The 26,280-nt window shown below is 37.7% G+C and overlaps 1 protein-coding gene across 1 annotated transcript; it reads right to left on the bottom strand.

Annotated features, from left to right (window-relative positions):
- Positions 1 to 19,372: 19,372 nt before the first annotated feature.
- On the bottom strand, positions 19,373 to 25,954 carry MSTN (myostatin). The gene is made up of 3 exons (XM_055574715.1): positions 25,462 to 25,954; positions 23,242 to 23,615; positions 19,373 to 21,208 (listed from the first exon to the last, which is right to left on the bottom strand). Exons 1-3 carry the CDS (start codon positions 25,832 to 25,834, stop codon positions 20,828 to 20,830), a joined length of 1,128 nt encoding a protein of 375 aa, XP_055430690.1. The 5' UTR covers positions 25,835 to 25,954; the 3' UTR covers positions 19,373 to 20,827.
- Between the last annotated feature and the right edge of the window lie 326 nt (positions 25,955 to 26,280).

The following is a 26,280-nucleotide window of genomic DNA, read 5'->3' as shown; positions in this document are numbered from 1 at the left end:
AGGTGGGCTGCCGTCTATGGGGTCACACGGAGCCGGACATGACTAAAGTGACTTAGCAGCAGCATGGTACAGAATAGATTCAGATATATTATTACTGTCAACATTTTATTTTTAACTACCATTAATTGAGGAACCAGAGATTAAATTGCCAACATCTGCTGGATCATCAAAAAAGCAAGAGAGTTTCAGAAAAACATCTATTTCTGCCTTATTGACTGTGCCAAAGCCTTTGACTCTGTGGATCACAATAAACTGTGGGAAATTCTGAAGGAGATGGGAATACCAGACCACCTGACCTGCCTCTTGAGAAACCTATATGCAGGTCAGGAAGCAACAGTTAGAACTGGACCTGGAACAACAGACTAATTCCAAATAGGAAAAGGAGTACGTCAAGGCTGTATATTGTCACCCTGCTTATTTAACTTCTATGCAGAGTACATCATGAGAAACACTGGACTGGAAGAAGCATAAGCTAAAGTCAAGATTGCCGGGAGAAATGTCAACAACCTCAGATATGCAGATGACACCACCCTTATGGCAGAAAGTGAAGAGGAACTAAAAAGCCTCTTGATGAAAGTGAAAGAGGAGAGTGAAAAAGTTGGCTTAAAGCTCAACATTCAGAAAACGAAGATCATGGCATCCGGTCCCATCACTTCATGGGAAATAGATGGGGAAACAGTGGAAACAGTGTCAGACTTTATTTTTGTTGGGCTCCAAAATCACTGCAGATGGTGACTGCAGCCATGAAATTAAAAGACGCTTACTCCTTGGAAGGAAAGTTATGACCAACCTAGATAGCATATTCAAAAGCAGAGACACTACTTTGCCAACAAAGGTCCATCTAGTCAAGGCTATGGTTTTTCCTGTGGTCATGTATGGATGTGAGAGTTGGACTGTGAAGAAAGCTGAGGGCTGAAGAATTGATGCTTTTGAACTGTGGTGTTGGAGAAGACTCTTGAGAGTCCCTTGGACTGCAAGGAGATCCAACCAGTCCATTCTGAAGGAGATTAGCCCTGGGATTTCTTTGGAAGGAATGATGCTGAAGCTGAAACTCCAGTACTTTGGCCACCTCATGAGAAGAGTTGACTCATTGGAAAAGACTCTGATGCTGGGAGGAATTGGGGGCAGGAGGAGAAAGAGACGACAGAGGATGAGATGGCTGGTTGGCATCACTGACTCGATGGACGTGAGTCTGAGTGAACTCCGGGAGTTGGTGATGGACAGGGAGGCCTGGCGTGCTGGGATTCATAGGGTCGCAAAAAGTCGGACATGACTGAGCGACTGAACTGAACTGAACTGAACTGAATTGAGTACTACCAACAATAAAGCCCTATGCTAGATCTGTATCTAGAGTACCTTCTAAACATACCAGATAAAATTAAAACTGCTAGAACCACAAGGTGCAAGCATTATTTAATATGCAATATCAATGCACAGGAGTTGCTCTATGCTATTGAATAAATTTGGGCAATTTATTCAAGAATCATTTATATATTGTATCTATCTTTGAAATCCATAGCACAACACAGCAGATGAGCTGTCAACCAAGAAGGTATGAGGTCTCATTTTATTTTCAGAGAAGGCCAAATACCTTCTTGATAATGATATTGTTGATGATTCCTTGAACTGGGAGAAAGTTCCAGTGAGACCTGAAATAACTCAACCCCCAGGGAACAGACATTCCTTTTGAAGTCTACCCGCAGAGTAATCAGACTTGATTTCTTTTGGCTTTCGAAGACTTGATCTGATACTTTGCCACAGCTACCCAGACTGGAAGATGGACACGGTCCCACAATAATATTTATTTGCACCAAGTGCTGCAGTCATTCAGAACCTGTCTAGGATGCCCAAGATTTTAGACGCAGCCTACATCTGCAACACAGAATGATTGTAAATCCTAGAGATCCAAGCCAGCCTGAGGCCAGAGCCAGACACTTGAAGGGAAAAATGCTATGCGGAACTTGGACTTTTGCTTGGACTTTGAATTTTCAAAGTATTGAGATTTTTCAGGGGAGGTTTGGGGTAGTGGGTAGAGACAACTAAAGTCTTAAATGCTGGAGAATGAACTCCGAAGCCAGGGCAGAAGAAAAACCTACTGCTAGTACTGTGGGAGTTAACAGTTTAAAAGGACTAAGAGAACCCTAGTGGAGCTACGTGAGCTTCACAAGAGGCATGACTCAGAGCTGACACTCACGCTCCTGAGTGTGAGGCTCTAGCTCCACAGTCTGATGAACCCCTTTTCTTTCTTAGGCCCTTGATGTGACTGGAGTTGTAATGCTCAGAAACTGGGGTTGAAGAGATGTAGTTTTCTTTAACTGCTCTCACCTTGTTTTCAAACCCCCTCTCCTTCTAATGATGGAAAATGCTTGAGTTTGCCAATCAACGTTTCCAGTTTTCCAGGGAAATTTTTAGGCTTTTTCAAGGTAAGTACTGTATGATTCCACTTACATTCTGCTTATATAAGGTACTCAAACTCATAGAAACAGAAAATAGTGTTGACCAAAGGCTGCAGTGGTGAGGACGGGGATCTGTTGCATAACATGTGAATATAGTTCAGATCAGTCGCTCAGTCGTGTCCGACTCTTTGCAACCCCATGAATCGCAGCACGCCAGGCCTCCCTGTCCATCACCAACTCCCAGAGTTCACCCAGACTCACGTCCATCGAGTCAGTGATGCCAACCAGCCATCTCATCCTCTGTTGTCCCCTTCTCCTCCTGCCCCAAATCCCTCCCAGCATCAGAGTCTTTTCCAATGAGTCAACACTTCCCATGAGGTGGCCAAAGTACTGGAGTTTCAGCTTCAGCATCATTCCTTCCAAAGAACACCCAGGGCTGATCTCCTTCAGAATGGACTGGTTGGATCTCCTTGCAGTCCAAGGGACTCTCAAGAGTCTTCTCCAACACCACAGTTCAAAAGCATCAAATCTTCGGTGCTCAGCTTTCTTCACAGTCCAACTCTCACATCCATACATGACCACAGGAAAAACCATAGCCTTGACTAGATGAACCTTTGTTGGCAAAGTAATGTCTTTGCTTTTCAATATGCTATCTAGGTTGGACATAACTTTCCTTCCAAGGAGTGCTGCTAAGTCACTTCAGTCGTGTCCGACTCTGTGCGACCCCATAGACAGCAGCCCACCAGGCTCCCCCATCCCTGGGATTCTCCAGGCAAGAACACTGGAGTGGGTTCCAATGCATGAAAGTGAAAAGTGAAAGTAAAGTCGCTCAGTCGTGTCCGACTCTTAGCGACCCCATGGACTTCGGCCTACCAGGCTCCTCTGTCCATGGCATTAGTAAACGTCTTTTGATTTCATGGCTGCAGTCTCCATCTGCAGTGATTTTGGAGCCCCCAAAAATAAAGTCTGACACTGTTTCCACTGTTTCCCCATCTATTTCCCATGAAGTGATGGGACCAGATGCCATGATCTTCATTTTCTGAATGTTGAGCTTTAAGCCAACTTTTTCACTCTCCACTTTCACTTTCATCAAGAGGCTTTTGAGTTCCTCTTCACTTTCTGCCATAAGGGTGGTATCATCTGTATATCTGAGGTTATTGGTATTTCTCCTGGCAATCTTGATTCCAGCTTGTGCTTCTTCCAGTCCAGCGTTTCTCATGATGTACTCTGCATACAAATTAAATAAGCAGGGTGACAATATACAGCCTTGACGTACTCCTTTTCCTTTTTGGAATCAGTCTGTTGTTCCATATCCAGTTCTAACTGTTGCTTCCTGACCTGCATATAGGTTTCCAAGAGGCAGGTCAGGTGGTCTGGTATTCCCATCTCTTTCAGAATTTCCCACAGTTTCTTGTGATCCACACAGTCAAAGGCTTTGGCATAGTCAATAAAGCAGAAATAGATGTTTTTCTGGAACCCTCTTGCTTTTTCGATGATCCAGCGGATGTCGGCAATTTGATATCTGGTTCCTCTACCTTAACCTTAGGAAAATTCACATTTGAAAATGCTAAGATAGTAAATTTTATGTACAGGTTTCTTTTACCACAATTTAAAAAATACAACTAAATTAAACATCAAAAATATTTAGGGTTTTTAGGGGGGCCACTTTTTCAATATTTCTCACTGCAGGAAGGTTCTCCCCCTCCTCCTAGTCTGCTTTTCTAAGTGAATCTGAGCAGCAAGGCTCACCCAGCTTCCTGTCTCTGCAGTAGGGTTTTCTAGTCCTCCTTCCCAGCCTTCTTAACATGGTCTGTATTGCCTGGCCTCAGGGCCTTATCATCCCCTCTTGATGGGTCTGCAAGGCTCCCTGCTGGCTGAGCATCCTCCCTTCTTGATGGGTCTGCAAGGCTCCCTGCTGACTGAGCATCCTCCCTTCTTGATGGGTCTGCAAGACTCCCTGCTGACTGAGCATCCTGTGTGTAAGGCCGCTGATGTGCCGCTGATCTCACCTTGGTTTCGGAGCATTGTGCGGACAGGTGCTGCTGATGGCAACGCTACTGCCTTCAGTTACGAGGTCTTTGTCATCCTCACCCATACCCAGCAGCCAATCCAGCAACACATTCAACTAACTGTCCTCTTTTGGAGACTGGGTGGCTCCTAGATACTTTCTCAGAAACAGTCCGGAGAGTTCAGATCCATTGTGGATGCTCTTAGCTTAGGTACCTTCTTGGTCATTGCAGCTCAACTCCTGTAACATCATATCAGATACAGGACCATATCAAGCAGAACAATTCTCTTGAAGCTTTCCGACCTTCCATGCTACATAGGAGTCCGGGCACCAGCACAAATATTCTTGGATTCACTCAGATTTGTCCAAATTTTTCTACTTTACTTACCTCTTCCAGCCGTGTTTGAACTTTCAAAATGGAGAAAGATTATTTGGATGTGATTTATCCTTTCTCACTCCCTTTCTCTCTCTTACTTGGTCCAGAAAAAGTATCATATCTCAATTTCCTAGTTAGTATTTTCTTTACTTTTCTGGGGACAATAATTCTCACCCTCATGATTTACCCTTAATGACTAAATGAGGGCACGGAGGGAGGAATTGCCAAGGACAGAACAGTGGGTGGCAAGTATTTTTACAGTATCGCCCCTTGACCTGCACTTCTCTGTAGATGCCCCTCTCTCCTGCTTCTCCATGTCCTGTTCACCCTATTTCCCACATGCGTCTTGTATGTTTTTTACCACTGTTTCAACTGCCCCAGTAGTGGATAAGAGTGAGGTGCTGGAGTCAGACTATCCCAATTCAAAACCTAGTTTTGCTACTCACCAGCTGTGCAAACTGAATTAAGTTCCTTAACTCTCTATGCTTCAGTCTCTTCGTTTGTAAAAATATAGGTTAATAATGGCCCTAACTCCGCAGATGAAATACCATATAAAGCATTTTGAACAGTACCCGGAATATAGTAATTGCTTGATTTTATTAGTATATTAGCTATTACTACTCATACCATCATCACTTCTCCTCTAGACTAGTAAAACAGATTTCTAATTGAATTCATTGTCCCTATTTCCACCTTTCATTAATACTGTTGTGTAGAATTCAGAAGATCTGAGAATTGGATTGGAAAAATCATGTTTATTTTTTGCTCACAAAATTAAAATTGGCATTTCTTTCCATTTTGAATATAGGCTTGAGGACACAAAACTATTCATAATATGTTACCATGTCACCAACAAAAATCATGAATGTTTCATATCAAGTTGTAGCTGTTGCAATTATCTCATGATGTTGCATATATGCTCATGACTACTTTTGTTTATTTAACTTATTTTTGTTGAACTATAGTTGATTAATAATATATTAGTTTTAGGTGCACAGCATAGTGATTCAGTATTTTTGTAAATTATACTCTATTTATTATGAAATATTGGCTATATTCCCTGTCTGTGTAATATATCCTTGTAACATTTCTTTTATACGTAGTAGTTTGTACCTCTTAATCCCCTCCTTCTGTCTTTCCTGTCCACCCCACTAACCACTGGTTCATTCTCTATAATCTGTGAGTCAATTTCTATTTTGTTATATTCATTTGTTTGTTTTATTTTTTTTAGACTCCACATTGTTGTTGCTGTTCAGTCATTAAGTTGTGTCCAAGTCTTTGAGATACCAAGCACTATAGCATGCCACACTCCTCTGTCCTTCACTATCTCCCAGAGTTTGCTCAGATTCATGTCCATTGAGTTGGTGATGCCATCCAACCATCTCATTCTCTGCCTCCTCCTTCTCCTTTTGCCTTCCATCTTTCCCAGCATCAGGGTCTTTTCCAATGAGTTAGGTCTTTGCATCAGGTGGGCGAAGTTTTAGAGCTTCAGCTTCAGCATCACTCTTTCCAATGAATATTCAGGCTTGGTTTTCTTTAGGAATGACTGGTTTGATCTGCTTGCAGTCCTTGAGACTCTCTCAAGATTCTTCTCTAGCACCACACTTCGAAAGCATCAATTCTTCGGTGCTCAGCCTTCTTTATGGTACAACTCTCAAATCTATACACAACTACTGGAAAAACCATATACAGACTTTTGTTGGCAAAGTGATGTCTCTGCTTTTTAATACACTGTCTAGGTTTGTCATTGGAGAAGGAAATGGCATCCCACTCTAGTATCCCTGCCTGGAAAATTCCATGGACAGAGGAATGTGGCAGGCCACGGTCCATGGGGTGGCAGAGAGTTGGCCACGACTGAGCACATCAGCACTGGGTTTGTCATAGCTTTTCTTCCAAGGAGAAATCGCCTTTTTATTTCATAATTGCAGTCACCATCCGCAGTGATTTTGGAGCCCAAGGAAATAAAATCTGTCACCATTTCCTCTTTTTGCCATCTATTTGCCACAAAGTGATGGAACCGGATGCCATGGTCTTAGTTTTTTAAATATTGAGTTTTAAGCCAGCTTTTTCACTCCCCTCTTTCACCCTCATCAGGGAGCTGTTTAGTTCTTCTCTTTCTGCCATTAGAGTGGTACCATCTGCATATCTGGGGTTGTTGACTTTTCTGCCAGCAATCTTAATTCCAGCTTGTGATTCATCCAGGCCTGCATTTTCTCATGATGTATTTTGCATGTAAGTTAAAAAACCAGGGTGACACTATCCAGCCTTGTCGTACTCTTTTCCCAGTTTTGAACCAGTCATTCCATGTCCAGTTCTAACTGTTGCTTTTTGACCCGCTTACAGGTTTCTGGAGACATGTGAGGTGGTCTGGTATTCCCATTTCTCTAAGAATTTTCCATACTTTGTTGTGATCCACACAGTCGAAGGCTTTAGCCTTTAATAGTCAATGAAGCACAAGTAGATATTTTTTCTGAAATTCCCTTGCTTTCTCTATGATCCAGTGAATGTTGGCAATTTGATCTCTGGTTCCTCTGCGTACAAATGATAACATACAGTATTTGTCTTTCTCTGTCTAACTTATTTCACTAAGCACAGTGCCCTCCAGATCCATTCATGCTGTTGCAAATAGCAACATTTTATTTTTTTAATAATTGAGCAATATTCCATTGTATCTATATATATTGCATCATCTTTATCCATTTATTGATCAGTGGACACTTAGGTTTCTTCCATATCTTCAGATCAGATCAGATCAGTCACTCAGTCGTGTCCGACTGTTTGCGACCCCATGAATCGCAGCATGTATCTTAGCAACTGTGAATAATGCTGCTATGAATTTTTGGGGTGCATGTATCTTCAAATTAGTGTTTTTATCTTCTCCACATATATACCCAGGAGTGGAATTGCTGTATCATTTGATAGATCCCTTTTTAGGTTCATAAGGAACCTCCATTCTGTTTTCCATAGTGACTGAACCAGTGTGCACTCCCAACCAACAGTGTGGAAGGGTTCCCTTTTCTCCACATCCTCATTAGCATCTGTTGCTCATGGTCTTTTTGATGATAGCCATTCTGATAGGTGTGAGGTGATATCTCATTGTGGTTTAGATTTGCATTTCTCTGGTGATTAGTGATATTGAGCATCTTTTCATGTACCTGTTCATCATCTGTGTATCTTCTTCACAAAATGTCTATTCAGGTCTTCTGCCCATTTTTAAAAATCAAGTTGTTTGTTTTTTTGGTAATGAAATACATGATCTGCTTATGTATTTTGGATATCAGCCCCTTTTGGTCATGTCACCACTTGTAAATTATGATGGATGCTCTACTACATCTACTTCTACTACTAGATGTTACTCATTTTAGTAAGTTTCTGTGCTATCAGATTTTATTATATGACACATTTAAATATTTTATAATTATGTATTTTAAGCCATTTATTTAAACAAAAAAAATTCTGAGAAGGGATAAAGAGCCTTGATCAGATATCAAAAGGGAGGTACTTGGCACAATAAAATTTTAAGTATGTTGTTTAAAATGTTTTTTCTTTTCTCTTGCTATTGTTTTCCATGTTCTCAGAGTCCGTGAGTAGACGGACAAAGCTTCATAATTTTGGAGCAGATATGGGTCAAAAAATCATGGCAGAGAGTGTGCTGAGTCCAGACAAGTGATATTGATACGCACATCCAAATCTGAAGAAAAAATGTATTTCTTTAGGTTTTGAACACTGTAACAGATTATAAAGCAAAAATAAAAACCTGTTGGAAAGTTCAAAAAAAAAAGAAGTGTTTTGTTTTTTGTTTTTTTTTTTTTAACTTAACCTCTAACCATGTTGCTCCCTACTTAAAATGTTTCACTAGCTTTCATCACTGACAGCATCCAGTACAAGCTTCATAGAAAGACATGCAAAGCACGTCCTGGTTCAGTCTTTTCGGTCCAGCCCCAGAGCCTCATGGCTTGTCACTCACTGTCCAAGGCCCTCCCCCTCCAGCCGTTCTGAAATACTCGCAGGACCCGGCAGCCATCATGTTCTCTCATGCCTGCATTCACGTGTGTATGTGTTGTGGGAGGGGACTTTGTTCTGGAATGCCCTTCCTTCTTTTTTCTCCTCATTTGTCTTTTTTCTCCTTACTCATCCGTCAAACTTTTATTCATTATTAAAGACATCTAACATCAGTTTCTCCTTGTTAGTCTTCAGTGAACTCCCAGCATGGTGAGATGACGTTCCTCTTCTCCCCCGGCACGCTGTGTAAACCGTTTGTCACATTTTATTAAAGCTGACTGCGTGCTTTTCCGCTGTTGCTCGCCTGTGCATTCCTGGAGAAAGAACCATGATTTACGCCTCTCCTCCCTCTACAGTTCCTGCAGTGGTATCTAGGATTGCTGGATGGGTAAAACCTGACAGGCTATCACACAGATATGAACAGAATTAATGTTATTTCAGAGAGAAAATACCAGGGACAATCATTTTCCTGCCCTCCTCTTCTGATGACACTGGAGGGATAATATTGCTCCTTCAGGAGGCTGAATGATTGAGAATATTTTTTTGTGACTGAGGGAAGAGGAAAGTGTCATTTTTTTCCTCTAGAGTTGTGGGAGAAAGGGATTTTGGCTTTGGTAGAGGTAAGGGACATTGTCCTGGATTGACTTGGTTGTTATGGACGAGGTATGCCATACCTAAGGCAAAGCAGGAATTAAAATATGACAATAGTAGACTTAAATTTTTGACAGAATAAATGAAGTAATATGAATGTGCATAAATATATCTGGTCATTTCTGAGTGGACAGAAACCGTGTTATCATCAATCATGCTACTGTTTTCACATTCATCTGAACTTGCTTGTAGTTCGATTTCGAGAAGGTGGCTGATTTAACAGTAGCATCGTGTATTATTGCTAAACTCTCTAAAGATGACTTTTTGGATCTAAGGATCCGTGTGGTCAGAACAAGTGTCCACTAAGCACCATTCCACATTCCAAATCACTAGGGGGAAGATAGTGTTATAAATGGTGACAAATAGATAGTCATCTGAAGAAAAATAAAGTGGATTCCTACCTCACACTATGATGATAGCGTTGAGCTGGATCAAAGATTTCGAAAGTAATTAGCAAGCCAAAAATGTGTTAGAAGAAATTATGAATTAAAAACTACAAATATACTGTAGAAGTCTCTGTATGACCAAGAGTTGGAAACCAGGGAATCCCCTGACAGTCCAGCGGTTAAGACTCGGCACTTTCATTGCCATGGCCCAAGTTCAATCCCTGGTCAGGGAACTAACATCCTGTTAGTTGCATAGAATGACCAAAAAGAAAATTAATGGAAATCAAAAAAAGACTAAAATATGCAGCATCATGCAAATATTTTAAATTCTATATTTAAAAACAACATGGAACCACAAGTCAAAAGACAAATGGCAATCTGTCTGAAAATCTATAGATAATTTTTTTTTACTGTACCCCATGGTCTTAACTACTGGACCACCAGGTAATTCCCCAGTTATGGCTAATTTCTTAAGTATGCAGGTTTTGTTTTAACACTCACAACCTAATAGAAAAAATAAGCAAAGGGTAAAAGCAAATAATTAACAGAAAAACAAAGTACAAATAATCCTTAAATATAAAAAGATTATTAACCAAACTCAAAATAAGAAAAAAATGCAATTAAAACCATGATCAAATACCTTTTTTTACCTCTCATGCCAGAAATAAGAATGATGAAGGTGCAGGAAAATAGTAACATCATGCATTATTAATGGAAATATAAATTGGTTCAATCTCTGCTGCTGCTGTTCAATCTCTACAGAGTACAAAATTGGCAACATCTATTAAAATTAAAGATAATCATATGTACCTTGTATGTACACACATGCTATATATACGTATTTATTTATTTGGAATCCTTTCAGCTGTAAATAACAGAAACCCCAATTCAAATATGGCTTTAACAGTAGAAAAATCAATTATATAAGTCCAGATGTAAGGCAGCTCTAGGTACAGTAAGATCAGTATCTCGGTAATATCGTGAAGACTTAGATTCTTTTTGCATCTCATTTTCATCCTCATGGTATTTGCTGTGTCCCCAGATTGTCTTTAAATTTTAATATGCTATTGTTACAGGCTTTCCAGGTGGTGCTAGTGATAAAGAAACTGTCTGCCAATTTGGGAGACATAAGAGATGCAGGTTCAATTCCTGAGTCAGGAAGATCCACTCCAGTATTCTTGCCGGGAAGAATCCCATAAACAGAGGAACCTGAGGGGCTACAGTCCATGGGATCGCAAAGAGCTGGACATGACTGAAACGACTTATCATGCATACATGCTATTGTTATCTATCATAATCAATGTAACCATTTCTTATTCCTGGAGACATAACTTTCAATTTTAAAAACAGTAAATAGTACTGTGATTTCATGTAAGCATTTTTATCTTGTTTTCCTTGGATAAAATTTTACCAACTGAACCACTGGGGAAGCCCTGGATAAAATTTTAGAATTAAAATTATTCTGTAGAAACTTTAAGGATTTTATTAAATATTGGAAGGCAGCTGGTCAGGGCCTTTCTATGGGCAATGTTTAGAGTGTTTATTGCTGATCATCTTACTAATAACACTAGATTTTAATATAAAAATTTAGTAGATTTATAGGTGAAAGGATAGTATGTAATTTTAATTTACATTTTTATCATTAGAATGAATAGTATAATTTATTAAAAGGTTAAATTTTATAGAAGGTACTTTTCAGATCAGAATCAAGAAAAAAAGTATTTAGAAAAATTTTAAGTTCAAGGGTCTAGGGTTCAGGTATGAAATATAAAGTTTTAGTAAATAGATTCAAATAGCTAGAACCTATTCCTATATCCTCTCACATAAGGTCTCAAGAGCTTATGATGGAAATGAATTTGATGGAAAGAGAGAAGTTTTAGACAGTGATCATTTTTGATGCCCTACTTCATAGGCTGAGCTAGACGTAGAGAAGAGAAACTTGTTACAGTCATCCTCTAAATTAGGAGACTTGAGAGTAGGGGGATATTGTTCATCATTTTCTGGGTGAGGTCTGTGGAGGTGAGAAGCATTATTAGAGCAGGTCCCATTGATATCACAGTGCCTCTATAGAGCAGAAATGGTGATATAGCACAGGAAGCTTGAGATAAAAGCTGATGTCAGTTTCACAATTAAAAAATTCTATTTTTTTACGTCTGAACTAATAGCTTTACATTTGAACTAATAGTTTCACATCTGAACTAATAACTTTACTTCTACATTTGGGAGGTTTTGGCTGTTTTACCTTTTTAACTGAAGTATAGTTGAATTACAGTATTGTGTTAGTTTCAGGTGTAGGCACAGTGATTCAATTTATATATGTGTGTGTGTGTGTGTGTGCTCTTATATATATATATATATATATATATAGCCAGAACCTATTCCTATATCCTCTCCTGTAAAGATCTCATGAGCTTATGATGGAAATGAATTTGATGGAAAGAGAGAAGTTTTAGACAGTGATCTTTTTTGATGCCCTACTTCATAGGCAGAGTTCTTTTATATATATATATATATATATATATATATATATATATATATATTCCTTTTTGGGGAAAGGAAATAGCAGCCCGCTTCAGTATTCTTGCCTGGAGAAGAATGGACAGAGGAGCCTAGCAGGCTACAGTCCATGGGGTCACAGAGTCGAAGTGACTGAGTGACTGAGCACACAAAGTCCTTTTCAGATTCTTTTGCTTTATAGATTATTGCAAGATATTGAATATAGTTCCCTGTGCTATTTAATATGTCTCTTTTTACATTTACTTATTTATTTGCATAATAAGGAGAGTAGGTCCTTTTTTTTTTAGTAGGTCGCTTTGTAATTTTTAATTTTTTTATTTAAGTATAGTTGATTTACAGTGTTGTATTAGTTCTGTATTTGTATTTCTCTCATCATGTTTGCACCTGTCTTAGTCACTTGGTCACAAACATCTCTAAACCTCAACTTCCTCATTTTAAAAGTGGAGATACTAATATCTGTATAATGTACTTCTCCCTTGTAAATAAATGTTCATGCTTCCTGTCCAAGATTCCATGAGTAGTTTATTCCTTGCCAATCTGAACAGGATATATGAGGCCCAAGAATACTAACCAGGTAATGTCCCCGGTTACCAGATACAGTGTGTCTGTATCTGGTACATGTTGTATCAACAGATATAAAGCCATATTCCAGCCTTTGGCACAAATTCTGCCTGAAATCACACTACTCTCTTTGGCCAGTACCAGGATTGCTTGTTCAAACATCTGGTAAAAGCAAGGTGGGGCTCTCTAGTCACAGTCTACCCTCCCCTATCAGCAAAGGAGAGAGTTCTGCTGGCACTGCAGTGTAGGGTCTTCCCCCAGGAGAGTCCCAGTTGGTGCAAGTTATTTCAGTCATAGAGATGCATCCTGACCTGTGGGTAGATGGGAGCCCAGCTAGCATCCCATCAGTCCTATGCAACTTCCTTGGAATTTTGTATGACTCTGGAACAGTAAGGAACTATAATTCACTAATTCATAAGTTATAGGTCCTGATAGATTCTAGACTTTGGGACAGTTTTACTTGCTGCCAGGGAACATCTACAAGTAGGAAGCAATACTCTCATTTGGTCTCTTTTGCGCTATCCCAGAGCACCTGGCCTGGTTCAGAGCCCAAGATGGCCTCAGTAGATCCTTTACTCAGGGTGCAGGCAGCTACATAACTCAGGCCATTTCTTGAGCTGCTGAGAAGTATGCAGCTTTTCAGGAAGATATTCTTGGAGTTCAAGCCAAGCAGTTGCCTCAATGACTGCCCTATTGTTTCCGTTTAACAGTTTGGGTTTTCTCCCACAGTCACTTCAGTCTGCTCAGTAAATTGGTGTTTTATGCTTGATTTTCACTTTCAGAATCCTATCTCAGCATTTTGAAGATCTGATGTCATCATGTAGGCGAACGTTCCTGTATTGACATGTTTTGTTTTTGGCTAGTGGAGAGGTGATGCCAACATTCTGAGTTCCGTGGGAATAGAGCCAAGAGACGTTTGGCTTCTTAGAGTTAGTGTCCGTGGGAGCGGATATGGGAAAGTCCTCTGGAGGATCCATGGCCAAAACCGCATAATCAGATTTTGTTCTGAATAGGGTCCTTCATAAGATGTTAGGGGAAGTAAAAGAACATAACATTATAGGAAAAAAATTTTCTTAGTAGAATGGTCTTGAATGGTTAGGAAAACAAATTAAAGATAAGAATTAATAGGTTAATCTCTATTATTTTGGTTTACCTAAAGCTTACCTTTAAGACTAATGGAATCAAATTTATCTGTTGGCCCTTCTTGGAAGAACACTCCACAGATCTCCTTAAGATCAGAATCAGAAATATGTTTTAGATAAGTTAATTCCAGTGAATAGTGTTTTATCATAGTGATATGCAGAACTAATAAAAGAAAATATTAAAGTCAGTTTTTCAAGAAAGTCAATATATGTGTGTTTAATAAAAAATTACCTTTATTATACAACCTAAATAATAGCATTGTACTATTTAAAAAACTTTTCTATCTTGAAGTAATGCAAAATTGGAATCAGTAAAAAGACTAAGCATGTTTTTTTTGTTGTTGTTTCAGTGACAAAACTATGTATTTCTGTATCAGGAACATTTAGTGTAATGTTAAACAGTAGCTGAAGTGAACTGTTCAACCATTGTAATATTATCAGAGAGTTGTCTATCATTATTACATGTATATGTTATGCCTGTCAGATAAATTAGACAGCTTCATATATAAAGTCTTACATCAAGAGCATTCTGTGTTGTTGACAGGATGTGACATTCATTGAGGTCTTTTGAAAGGTAAGCTAGTAAAGTATTTGTAAATAATCTATCTAGTGTTTTAAATGGTAGCAAAGATAATCTTGCTGTAAATGAATGCTCTCTAATGAACATGTATTAATTTTTTAAAGACTATAAAATTCCATCTGGGCATGAATGAACTAAATTTAGTACCACTTTGCATTGCTTGACATTGTACTCAGCAATGACCAGAATTAGTATAGTTTACTTTGATATGTTTTGCAATGTGTAAACTGGAACTGAATGGCCATGCAAATGAAATTTCAACACTATATGTCATGTGCCAGGCAAGTCATGACTTGCATATCATATTTTAGCCTAAGGCTTAATTTCTTAGTTATATTACTGGGTAGTATTTGTGTGTCTTATTTTTTAAAGTGATCATGTGATATTTTAAATGGAATTTTGTTTGCGTGATTTTTTAAAATTTATTTATTTTTAATTGAAGGGTAATTACTTTATAATATTTGTTTCATTTCTGCCATAATCAACATGAATTAGCCATAGGTGTACATATGTCCCCTCCCTTTTGAACCTCCCTCTCATCTCCCACCCTTTCCCACCCCTCTAGGTTGTTACAGAGCCCAGGTTTGAGTTCCCTGAGTCATACAGCAAATTTTCTTAAATGAAATTTTTTATCAAGCTACATTTTTAATAAGTACTATTGGACTGAATGATCAAACAAATTTAACACTTGACTTAGATTTCTGTTTCTTGTATAATTAATATACAAATATAAATGCTATATTTCCTTGGGCGGTTTGATTAATTTATTTGAACCTCAGTTCCCTCTATGAAATGGGCATAATAATAATACTTTAAGCATTATGAAGATGAAATTACATCATTAATGTGAGGTGCTTTGAAAGATATTGTTCATTTGTATTACTATGCAGAGTAAAGTAGTGGTTTTAATGACATACTGCCATAGATTTTGGCACCCCACTCCAGTGTTCTTGCCTGGAAAATCCCATGGACGGAGGAGCCTGGAAGGCTGTAGTCCATGGGGTCGCTGAGGTTCGGACACAACTGAGCGACTTCACTTTCACTTTTCACTTTCATGCATTGGAGAAGGAAATGGCAACCCACTCCAGTGTTCTTGCCTGGAGAATCCCAGGGATGGGGGAGCCTGGTGGGCTGCCATCTATGGGGTCGCACAGAGTCGGACACAACTGAAGCGACTTAGCAGCAGCAGCAGCAGCCATAGATTTCCTTCTGGAGTCTATTTGTCCAAGAAAATCTCCAGTTGATAATAGATTTATTTAGATACATGTAAATCGTTTTCATCTTATGGATATTTAGTTAGTGCCCAGTGTGGACATTCCTCAGCCAGCAAACGAAGACTCAGAGCCTGTTTTCGTTGGTAGCTCTCCTGCATTTTGCCTCTTGTAATCTTTCTTCTCACTCTGACCCACAACCCACTCTCCTCCAGCATTGCAGAACTCTTGTTTCAGTTTGTGAACCAGTTCAATTTATGACTTTGGGCATCCCTCTCTTTAGAGGGTTCTGTCATATTCTGTCATATTTAATTAGATGGTCTCTAAGGTCTCTTGCAGCTCTCACATCCTCTGACACTGATCCACTTCTCTCTCTGTATGTTATGTTTCTTGGCTTTGCTAGTCACCTGCTCTTCTTCTACCTTCTCCTAATACTTATTAAAATACAGCCATACAACATTTGCAGAAACCAATGCTGAATATAGATAAGGCTATATTATAAATTATAAACATTAAAAAATATAGCTTCACTTTTTCATTAGGATTTGGTGAAGAATTGTTGTAACTAGAGCAATGAATCATTATGTCAGATTTCTCTGAGTTCAAATCCAGACCAGCCACTGCGGTGCCTCCTGATGTCTCACTTCCTCAGAGCTCTCTTCTGTGACATGAGGACGGTAATGTCTCCTATACTGACCATGTGAGGAAAGTTCTGAGCACAGATTCTGCAAAGGTGCTCAGCAAATATTGTTTCCTCATACCTACCTAATTCTGATACGCAGACATCAAAACCTTGATGATTTATTGATTTTGTTTTTGACACAAAAAAATAGTTTGGGTTCATAATTTGAAGTGCTTTTTATTCAACTGTCTAGTTAAATCTGCCACAGACTTGCCAAATGATGATTGGATGATCTTTAAGAAACATAGAATGTTTTTATAATTATCAAGGGCTTTAGTCAGGTTATAAAACATTCTGTGTTTCTTAAAGATCATCCAATCATTAATTGGCAATTAGAAAGGGTTTTAGTCATGTCGAGCCTTCCCTGATAGCTCAGTTGGTAAAGAATCCGTCCGCAATGCAGGAGACCCCAGTTCGATTCCTGGGTTGGGAAGATTCTCTGAAGAAGGGATAGGCTACCCACTCCAGTATTCTTGGGCTTCCCTTCTGGCTCAGCTGATAAAGAATCCTCCTGCAATGCAGGAGACCTGGGTTTGATTCCTGGATTGGGATGATCCCCTGGAGAAGGGAAAGGCAACCCATTCCAGTATTCTAGCCTGGAGAATTCCATGGACTGTATAGTCCACGGGGTTGCAAAGAGTCAGACACGACTGAATGACTTTTACTTAGCCATGTTAAGACATCTAGGATGATTTGATATTCATTTTCCTTTTCAAACATTCAAATTAGTTAAGAATTAAAACTAATTAATTGGGAACCAGGCCCTTATAAATATGTTTTAATACTTCGTAAACAATTTTTTACCTTAAGAAGGAAAACTTGATATACCTCCTAAGGGTTTGTAAATTAGATTCTGTGAATAAACTCTGCTGCTGCTGCTGCTGCTAAATCACTTCAGTTGTGTCCGACTCTGTGTGACCCCATAGACAGCAGCCCACCAGACTCCCCCGTCCCTGGGATTCTGCAGGCAAGAACACTGGAGTGGGTTGCCATTTCCTCCTCCAATGCATGAAAGTGAAAAGTGAAAGGGAAGTCGCTCAGTCGTGCCCGACTCTTAGCGACCCCATGGACTGCAGCCTACCAGGCTCCTCCATCCATGGGATTTTCCAGGCAAAGTACTGGAGTGGGGTGCCATTGCCTTCTCCATGAATAAACTCTAGGAAGACCCTAAACTTCCTGATATTATATGCAAAATTATGAGTTTTCTTTTTCCTGGTGAGGGTGTCCCTAGTTTTCAACAGACCCAACAGGGTCATAGATATTCTTCAATAAGTATACGGTATCTTAAAGTGAAGTAGATCTGTTTTTGTTTGGGGGAATAGGGTAACTGAGTTATAATTTATCTGCTGTCAGTGTCAAAATATTGTCTTTTTAGTTTAAGAAATTAAAGTTCTATACAGAAGTGCAAAAATAAATTTAAATACAAAAAGAACCATAGAGTTTGTAAGGGTTTTCTGTTTGTTTTTAATTTGTATTGTGCTTTTAAACTAATATAGATTTGTGGGAAGCATGAGAAGTATTACAAAACATTCAGAATATTAAAACAGATACATTACAGTGAACTTTACATGATATTTTCTGAAAATTTCAGGGATTAGTGTCACATGTCACAAGTGAATATTCTTGGGGTGCTGAAAATGAAAGTGATGTGGCCATAAACAGACTACCAAAGCACATTTTCCATTCCTATGACTTTGGCAAAACAGGGGGGAAAAATGCCTAGGTCTTGTCACAAAAGAAATTGGTCCTGATGCTTTCTTTCATGGTCTTATGGGTTTTGAAAAGGACTACCAAATGGAGAGATTGGTGATGTGATCCTGGGGGTCCATGGGTAAGGCTGAGTATGAAGATTGAGGGGTCCTGTGACTGGGCCCTTGGAAACTGAGAGGGATACTTCCTCACATTTCTCACTGTAGGGGTCAAGGGCCCCAGTTATTTGTACTCCAGAGCCTAAGGTGTGTGAATGCACCTGCTGACCCAGACTTTTAGGTCATGTATACTCATGGCCCAGACAAAAGTAGGTTCTGATATGTGCAACGAAAAAGTGGCCTTAGCCCATCACCACAGTTGGCTCCTTCCTGCCCCTGCACCCCTCCAGGAGCAACTCACGTATAGCTCCAGCCTTGTCAGTGTTAAATATTATCACAATTAGAAGAAATAGTACATTTTGTTTGTATGAGTGTAAATTGCTGTAATATAGTTTAAAATTGTATTTATCATACTTATAAATTATTTATTTAAGAATCAGAACACCAGAGAGAATTAGTCACTGCTAATTAAACATAGTCACTTCTTTAGAGCTAAGTTATTAAACTGGCCAGGAGTGGAGAAGAGAGCTCACTTCAAAAACATGTATAAATAGTGTTGCACGTAAGGATTCTAGGCACTTCATAATTATTTCTCAGTTCAATTTGAAAATGTATTCCCCCAAACTCAGATAAGCGTGTCAGTCTCATTAAGTGCTAGGAAAAAGATGCACTCTCCCTGTGTCCCTGTGGCTTCAGTAGAACTTGTAACTCTAGGACCATATACCCTTGCCAACTGCAATGCATTTGGAAATTGAACCTAAGAAAACATATAAATAGTTTTCAGGTCAAGATAAAGAGAAATGAAACAGATGTAACTAGTCCTTGCTTTTGTATGTTTAAAGCAACTTGACCAGAACCAATTTAACAGGAATTTCACTCATGAGAAACTAGAGTAGCAGACCTAAAATTTCTAAACCAAACTTTTGTGCTCTGTCATTAAACTTTTATAATAAAGTGGAAACCAGAAATCTAGAGTTAATCATTATAACATGAAACTGTTGTCTTTCAAAAAAGGTGAAAACACTTTAATATAACTTACATTGTTTCTACACATTGGATGTAAGAAATAATTTCACTTAATCATAAGTACAATTTATTTGATTAACAAAATCCTGATTTACAAAATAGTAGTAAATATATGCAGAAATATATTCATTATCAAATTATAAAATAAAATTAACAATTTGTAAGATATCATCAGTTTATTATTCTGATTTCAGATAATAGAGTTAAATCATTTTGGTATGCTTAATATTTATAAGTATTAAAATAATGGAACGTTGAGATTTGAACACAATGACAGTAAACCATTGAAATTTCACATTCACATTATACAGCCATCATGAATCCATAAGTGAATGCTAATAATGTAAAAAAATATAAAATGATTGTAATATAACCATCTAACCATTAGCATATGGAGTTTTAAGACCACTATTTAGTCAACTAATTTGCTCCGAAATATAAGCATTTGCTTTATGTCCTACATGACATGTCTTTGTGCCTTAATACTTAATTTGAAATGTCCTTACTGTAAAAATATACCAAAGTAAATAAAAAAGGAGACATTTATTTACAAAACAATATTGTATACATATTATATAAATGCAACTGTTTCAAAATCTTTTTATACAATATTGATAGAATCAGTCATTTCCATTATTTCATCCTAAAAGCTGCAGTATTGCAAAGGCAGGCTATAATTTTGAAATTTTGACCAAAATGAATACTTTTTGACTGCCTTTTCAATGCAGCTTCTCCAAGTATGCTACAGAATTGAATGTAGACCTCTGGAAAAATGATTTTTCTTTCTTTATAGAACATCCATTGCCCATAGGGAGGAGTGTGAAAATGCACCTGAAGAAAGGAGAAACTTATTACTTTACTGAATGTTTTTTGCTTGATAAACCTGATGACATCAGCCATTCAGCCTATTGTATTAGCACCATTGGCAAAAACTGTTAATGTACTGGATCAATCAGTAGAGGAATGGTAACTTGCATATGGTGTACCATCCCTATATTGTGGAATCTCATCTTACCAAGTATGCTATCATACAATATAAATTCAAGTGTTTAAGGATGTTTCAAATAATGGTATATAACAATACTGCATTTTACCAATACTACATATAAATTTTTCTGTAAATATTAAGTGAAACTGTAAAGAAATAGATTTTAAAGCATACTCCTTTAATTCACCAGAAGACAAGGAGAATTGCTTTCATTCACCTGCATATGTTGTAATATATTTGAACATAAATGGAATTTGATCTCCAAGTTCAAAAACTCTGGAAATCATAAAACTTTTTATTATACGATTTGTTTTGATGGTTAAATGCCAACCATTGCATATATTCTCTCTTCTTAGTTCATATACTGTAGCTTGTGCTTAAGTGACTGTAGCCTACTCTAGGCTTATAGCCTGCGGTACATAATTTCACAGTTTCAAAATTGTTGAGGGGAAGACCTTCCATGTTTTAGGAAGCTATGAACCAAATAAAAATCTCATGAACACCCACAGCGATCTACTACCATGGCTGGAATCTTCCCATATATTATTTGTCCTTCGCCATTAAAATATAGCATATTAATTGGAGACATCTTTGTAGGAGTGCAGCAGGGGCCAGCTGAACCTCTGGGGTTTGCTTGGTGCACAAGATGGGTATGAGGATACTTTTGCAAAAATACAAATTCACATTCTCCAGAGCAGTAATTGGCCTTATATCTTTTAGGTGCAATAATCCAATCCCATCCAAAAGCTTCAAAATCCACAGTTAGAGGGTAACGACAGCATCGAGATTCTGTGGAGCGCTCATCACAATCAAGCCCAAAATCTCTCCTAGATCTTTTTGGTGTGTCTGTTACCTTGACTTCTAAAAAAGGAGTCTGTATGGAAAGGAAAGAAGAGTTAATAATAGATCCCAAAACACTCTCCTACCTCAAGGACTCATTATTAAAGAAAGAAACTAATCATTTTGCTAATGTCACATTTCTTTTTAAAAGGCACAGCATTAAGGAGTTTTCATTTACACTAGGCTTGATTCTTCCTTTATGGCTCAAAAGTCTACAGTAGCCTTAGGGATTCCCCTGTGGTCAGAGCTTTGTCTTGTTTATTCTTGTTTTCCTCGGTTTGAGTATCTGAATGCCTGGCACATAATAGATGCTCTGAAAATACTGATGGATGACAGTAAAGGGAGAGGGGGAAGAGAAGAGAAAGGAGCAGGGAGGAAAGAAGAGGGACAAGGCTAGCTTATGTCTTCCTGCTTATTGATTAAATATGGTGGCTAAATATGTCTGATGCCTCCTGGAGGGATAGGTATACTCATTCATCCTCCATTCACTTGGTGTTATTCGGGGAAACTTGGATATTAACACCGAAACATGATAGTTGCCGCCCAGTACTGCACAGATGTAATGGGAAAAAGGAAGGTAGAGTGATGAAGATAGTGGTAAGTATATAGGGTTGGAAAGACTAACTCCAAGAGAGAAAGGCGCAGATTCAGAAGAAGATACAATGATATTCCCTTTATTCTTTCACTAAAAAATGTTTCCATTCAGATATTTAAACTACAATTTGCTAATCCTCCTTCTGTACCAATCTTTTCATGAATTTGAGACATTTTTCCTTTTATATGGAAAAGTCTGAGGAATATACATCTTATTAGTCATCTGTTTAATAATACTTAAAACCTCTATCACGTCACCAATTTTGATCATTAAAATGCTACCTAGAAAAAGAACACATTCTTTTTTATCCTATATAAAATCAAAATAGACATGGTAATTATTGGTATTTAAGATTATACAAAATAACATCATTTGGGGAGTCAATAACATTTTATGTAGTATATTTAAAGAAAAATTGATTACCTGGAAAATTTTATAATGTCTTAAAGAATATGTTTTCATTTAGATATGATTTACTTTACATTTAGATATCATTTAGATATGATATTCTCTACAAATAAGACCATTTAAAAACTATAAAGCTTGCAAGTATAATCTTTTGTTGTAAATTATATCAATAAATGGAAATAAAAGGTATGGTCACATTAAAAAAGTTTTTGAAAACAGAAGTAAATACAAGCATAGATATGCCAGAAGAGTGAGTAGCTCTAAACTTATAGTAGGTTTTAAAATGGTTTTTTTATTAATTTTTATAATATATAAGGCATTATTTTCTGTTTGACTTTATATTAAATTAGTTGACATTACCTAAGTTAACTCCTGTTAAAGAACAGCAAGACAGTTCAGAAAATAGCTGAGTAGTACAAGTTAACTAGCCTGAAATTTTTAATTTTACCAGGGGTAATTCACAAAGTAATCCACATATACATTAGTGCATCAATAGTCTATAAAACAAGGAACATATTTATCATGAGAGATCTTAAATATAGTATATTTAATAGTATATAAACCTGAACATATATCTAGTTAATTTCTATAAGTAAAAGCATTTTATTTTAATTATAACTTTTAGAGTTTATTTTTCTGCTTTATTAAGCGAAAGAATTTTAACAAATTTGTCACTCTTCTGGGGGGGAAAATGTGTTGTTGGGTGTGTACTAGAATCCACTGTGAAGACTGCATGTTTTTATTTATATAATCATGTAGCACATCAATGGAAAGCATTTTATATTTCATTCTCAATTCAAAAGAATTCCCTAAAAACTTAAGGACCATGGTATAACTTTTTTTCTTTTAAATCCTCATGCAAAGTAAAAGTATCAAGAGAGTGTTTCATAGGATGTGAAATGGGACACCTACTTTTGTTGGGTACAGGGCTACCACTGGGGTAAGGTACCTTTGTCTGGCTTATAAGCACAGGAAACTGGTAATTATTTTTCACTACTATTCATTCACATTATGAGTAAACACATAACAAGGTTTTTAGCATGTTATTTTCAGTAATCACTTACCAGTCCATCTTCTCCTGGTTCTGGGAAGGTTACAGCAAGATCATGACCATTCTCATCTAAAGCTTTGATTTCAATGCCTAAGTTGGATTCAGGTTGTTTGAGCCAGTTTTGCAACACTGTCTTCACATCAATGCTCTGCCAAATACCAGTGCCTGGGTTCATGTCAAGTTTCAGAGATCGGATTCCAGTATACCTTGTACCGTCTTTCATGGGTTTGATGAGTCTCAGGATCTGCACAAACACTGTCGCAGGAGTCTTGACGGGTCTCAGATATATCCACAGTTGGGCCTTTACTAGTTTATTGTATTGTATCTTAGAGCTAAATTGAAAGAAGCAACATTTGGGTTTTCCTTCCACTTGCGTTAGAAGATCAGCTATAAATGAATAAGAAAAAAAAGTTACTAAGATCATTTTTATGAAAAATGAACGAACACCTCCATATCAATCTATGAACATTTTTTTAATTGGAATAATGTGTGCATATTTAGTCTTTTAAAATAGAAAAATATGTAGCATTTCATTCATAACAGCAAAATATCAACTATAACAGTTATTACAGCTTTTCAGAATCTTTTAGGTATATGTTTTTTCAGCTGTTATGAGCAGCCTACTTCCTTTCCAGAGAACTGTGGACTAAGGAAAATTCTATTAAGGAATGAAAAGTGGATGAAATTTTAAAATGATGATGATTAGAGAGAACAAGAGACACTGTGGAAGAACATCCACTTAGAATTCTTTGGGAATCTGAGTAGTTACACTTACTGAGCAGCTGTACCAATCAGTCTGGAGGAAGGAACCCTTCCCCCAGGCCTGAATTACCTGGGGACAAGACACAGTGAGCAACTAACTGAGCCTCGGGAATTAGCAGAAAATATAGTGCATCTGTTATGTTAGGACGCTGGGACAGCCTTTTAAAGGAAAAAAATAAAAAAACTAGCAGGTAATTAGCACCAAAACTTAGATGTTGTATTCAAGCTGTTTCAAAACTTAGAAAACATTGTCTTTAGGGCCAGGCTGTCATTGTAAGCAGAAGCACTTAGCAATTTCTTGCCTTTTTGTTTTCTCAAGATTGTTTATAAATAAGGCAAATCTATTCCAGGATTATCTGATAGCACAGTCTTAAAGGAAACTTATTTGTTTCCTTATAACCTAGTTACTTAATAAGAAAAAGAAGTATTTTGAAACTGTTTTGAGTCCAGTTTAAAGTGGGTAGAGCCCTGTATAAAGCAAGATCGCAGACACATGGCACAAAACTCTTTCTGGTCATGCCTTCTCTGTTCAGGTGCCTGTCTCCCTTTCCTTGAGTATAGGTTTGAACTGACTGCAACAGAAATATATGAAACATATTATCTTTCAGAAACAACATAGGTACTACATATAGGTAATAGTTCTCCCTCCTATGAGGAATAAAATAATATTTTAGAAGGTTATTAAGCATGTGCCTCCTAGATATGTGCAGACCAGGTACTCTCAACAATAGTACCATGGTCAGGGTATAAGTGGAACTTTGTAAGCCATAACCTACTCAATTAAAATGTTTATTTCTTAGCATTTTCTGCTGATTAGCTCATGATTTTTCATTATGCTGTGTTTACTTCCTTATTGCTCTTACTAATACATTAAGTTTATTAAGAATATTCTTTTATCCTTTCCACTGTAATAGCTTTCAAAATTAGATACTCTGTGAAGAACATAAAAACTCTATGAGAAATAGTTTTGAATAACAGAAGTCATTCTAAGTGTTCAGCAAATGCCCAAATAGGCTTCAACCTCTACAGATTTCTTCCTTTCTCTTTTATTAATGGAAAAAAAAAAAACCCTGTTATTATAAATGCATATTTCAGGCAACCAAATGCAATTAGGAACTTTCATGTAAAATTTTCGCATTGCTGATACTGTCTCCCAATCCTTTACCTTGGTAGCATTAAGCTGTGAAAACATAAACATGTTATAGTTGTCATACTAAACTATATAACATGAATGCTATGCAAGCATTGCATTTTTGATTTTTAGCTTTTTAGCTCTCTAAGGAAACAAATAATGTGGCAGCTTTCAGTCTCATTGGTCTATTTCTCATGAAATCTTGAAAAAAGCTCTTTCCCCTCCTCCTTACATACAAGCCAGCAGCTTGTTAAAAGAGCCTGAAAATAGACCGGTTTCTCATGAACACTAGAACAGCGGCCAGCAGAGCCGCTGCTCCGCACCAGCAGGACTACTCACACTCCGTGGGCATGGTAATGACCGCGTCCGTCCTGGCGTGGTAGTCATCGTCTTCCAAGGAGCCGTCACTGCCGGCATCTCTCTGGACATCGAACTGATCAATCAGTTCCAGGAGTGGAGGAGCCTTGGGCAAAAGTTGTCTGATAGCATCTTTGCTGATGTTAGGAGCTGTTTCCAGGCGAAGTTTACTGAGGATTTGGATTTTTATGGCTTCTAGTCTTGAGGATGTAGTGTTTTCCCTCCACAAACATGCATTACACAGCCCCTCTTTTTCCACATTTTCCTTCTGCTCGCTGTTCTCATTCAGATCCACTGGGCCAGCAACAATCAGCATAAATAGGTAAATATAAACAGAGATTTGCAGTTTTTGCATGGTTTTAAAATCAATACAATCTTTTCCCTTGTTCTTACTTCTTCCTTTTACTTTTCTTTTGCTTTTGAGTAACGCCAAGCCAAACGTTAATGCCTGCCCAGTCTGAGAGACAACTTGCCACACCAGTGAATCTTTTATACTGTATTCCAAGTGGCTTTTTATATTCCAACTTTGATGAGACAAGTGTCGTCGGGATCTGTGATTGGCTCTTGCTCCACAATGAATCTCGCTGTCAGAGGTTAAAACCCTGTCTGTCACAAGTCACCAAACAGTATTTTGTTACAGTCAAGGGTGAGCTGATTCATTTGACTACTTCTTAAAAGGAATAAATCTATGAATAATAAAGGCTGTATGTGACATTCGAAAAATTAAAAACTTTATTAACAATAACATATACACTTAGATCTTATTCATCTTTATATGTGAAACTTTAAAAATTATAATTT

The sequence above is a fragment of the Bubalus kerabau genome, chromosome 3 (assembly GCF_029407905.1).
Source record: "Bubalus kerabau isolate K-KA32 ecotype Philippines breed swamp buffalo chromosome 3, PCC_UOA_SB_1v2, whole genome shotgun sequence".
NCBI lineage: Eukaryota > Metazoa > Chordata > Mammalia > Artiodactyla > Bovidae > Bubalus > Bubalus kerabau.
This window is presented reverse-complemented; position numbering and strand designations above follow the sequence as displayed.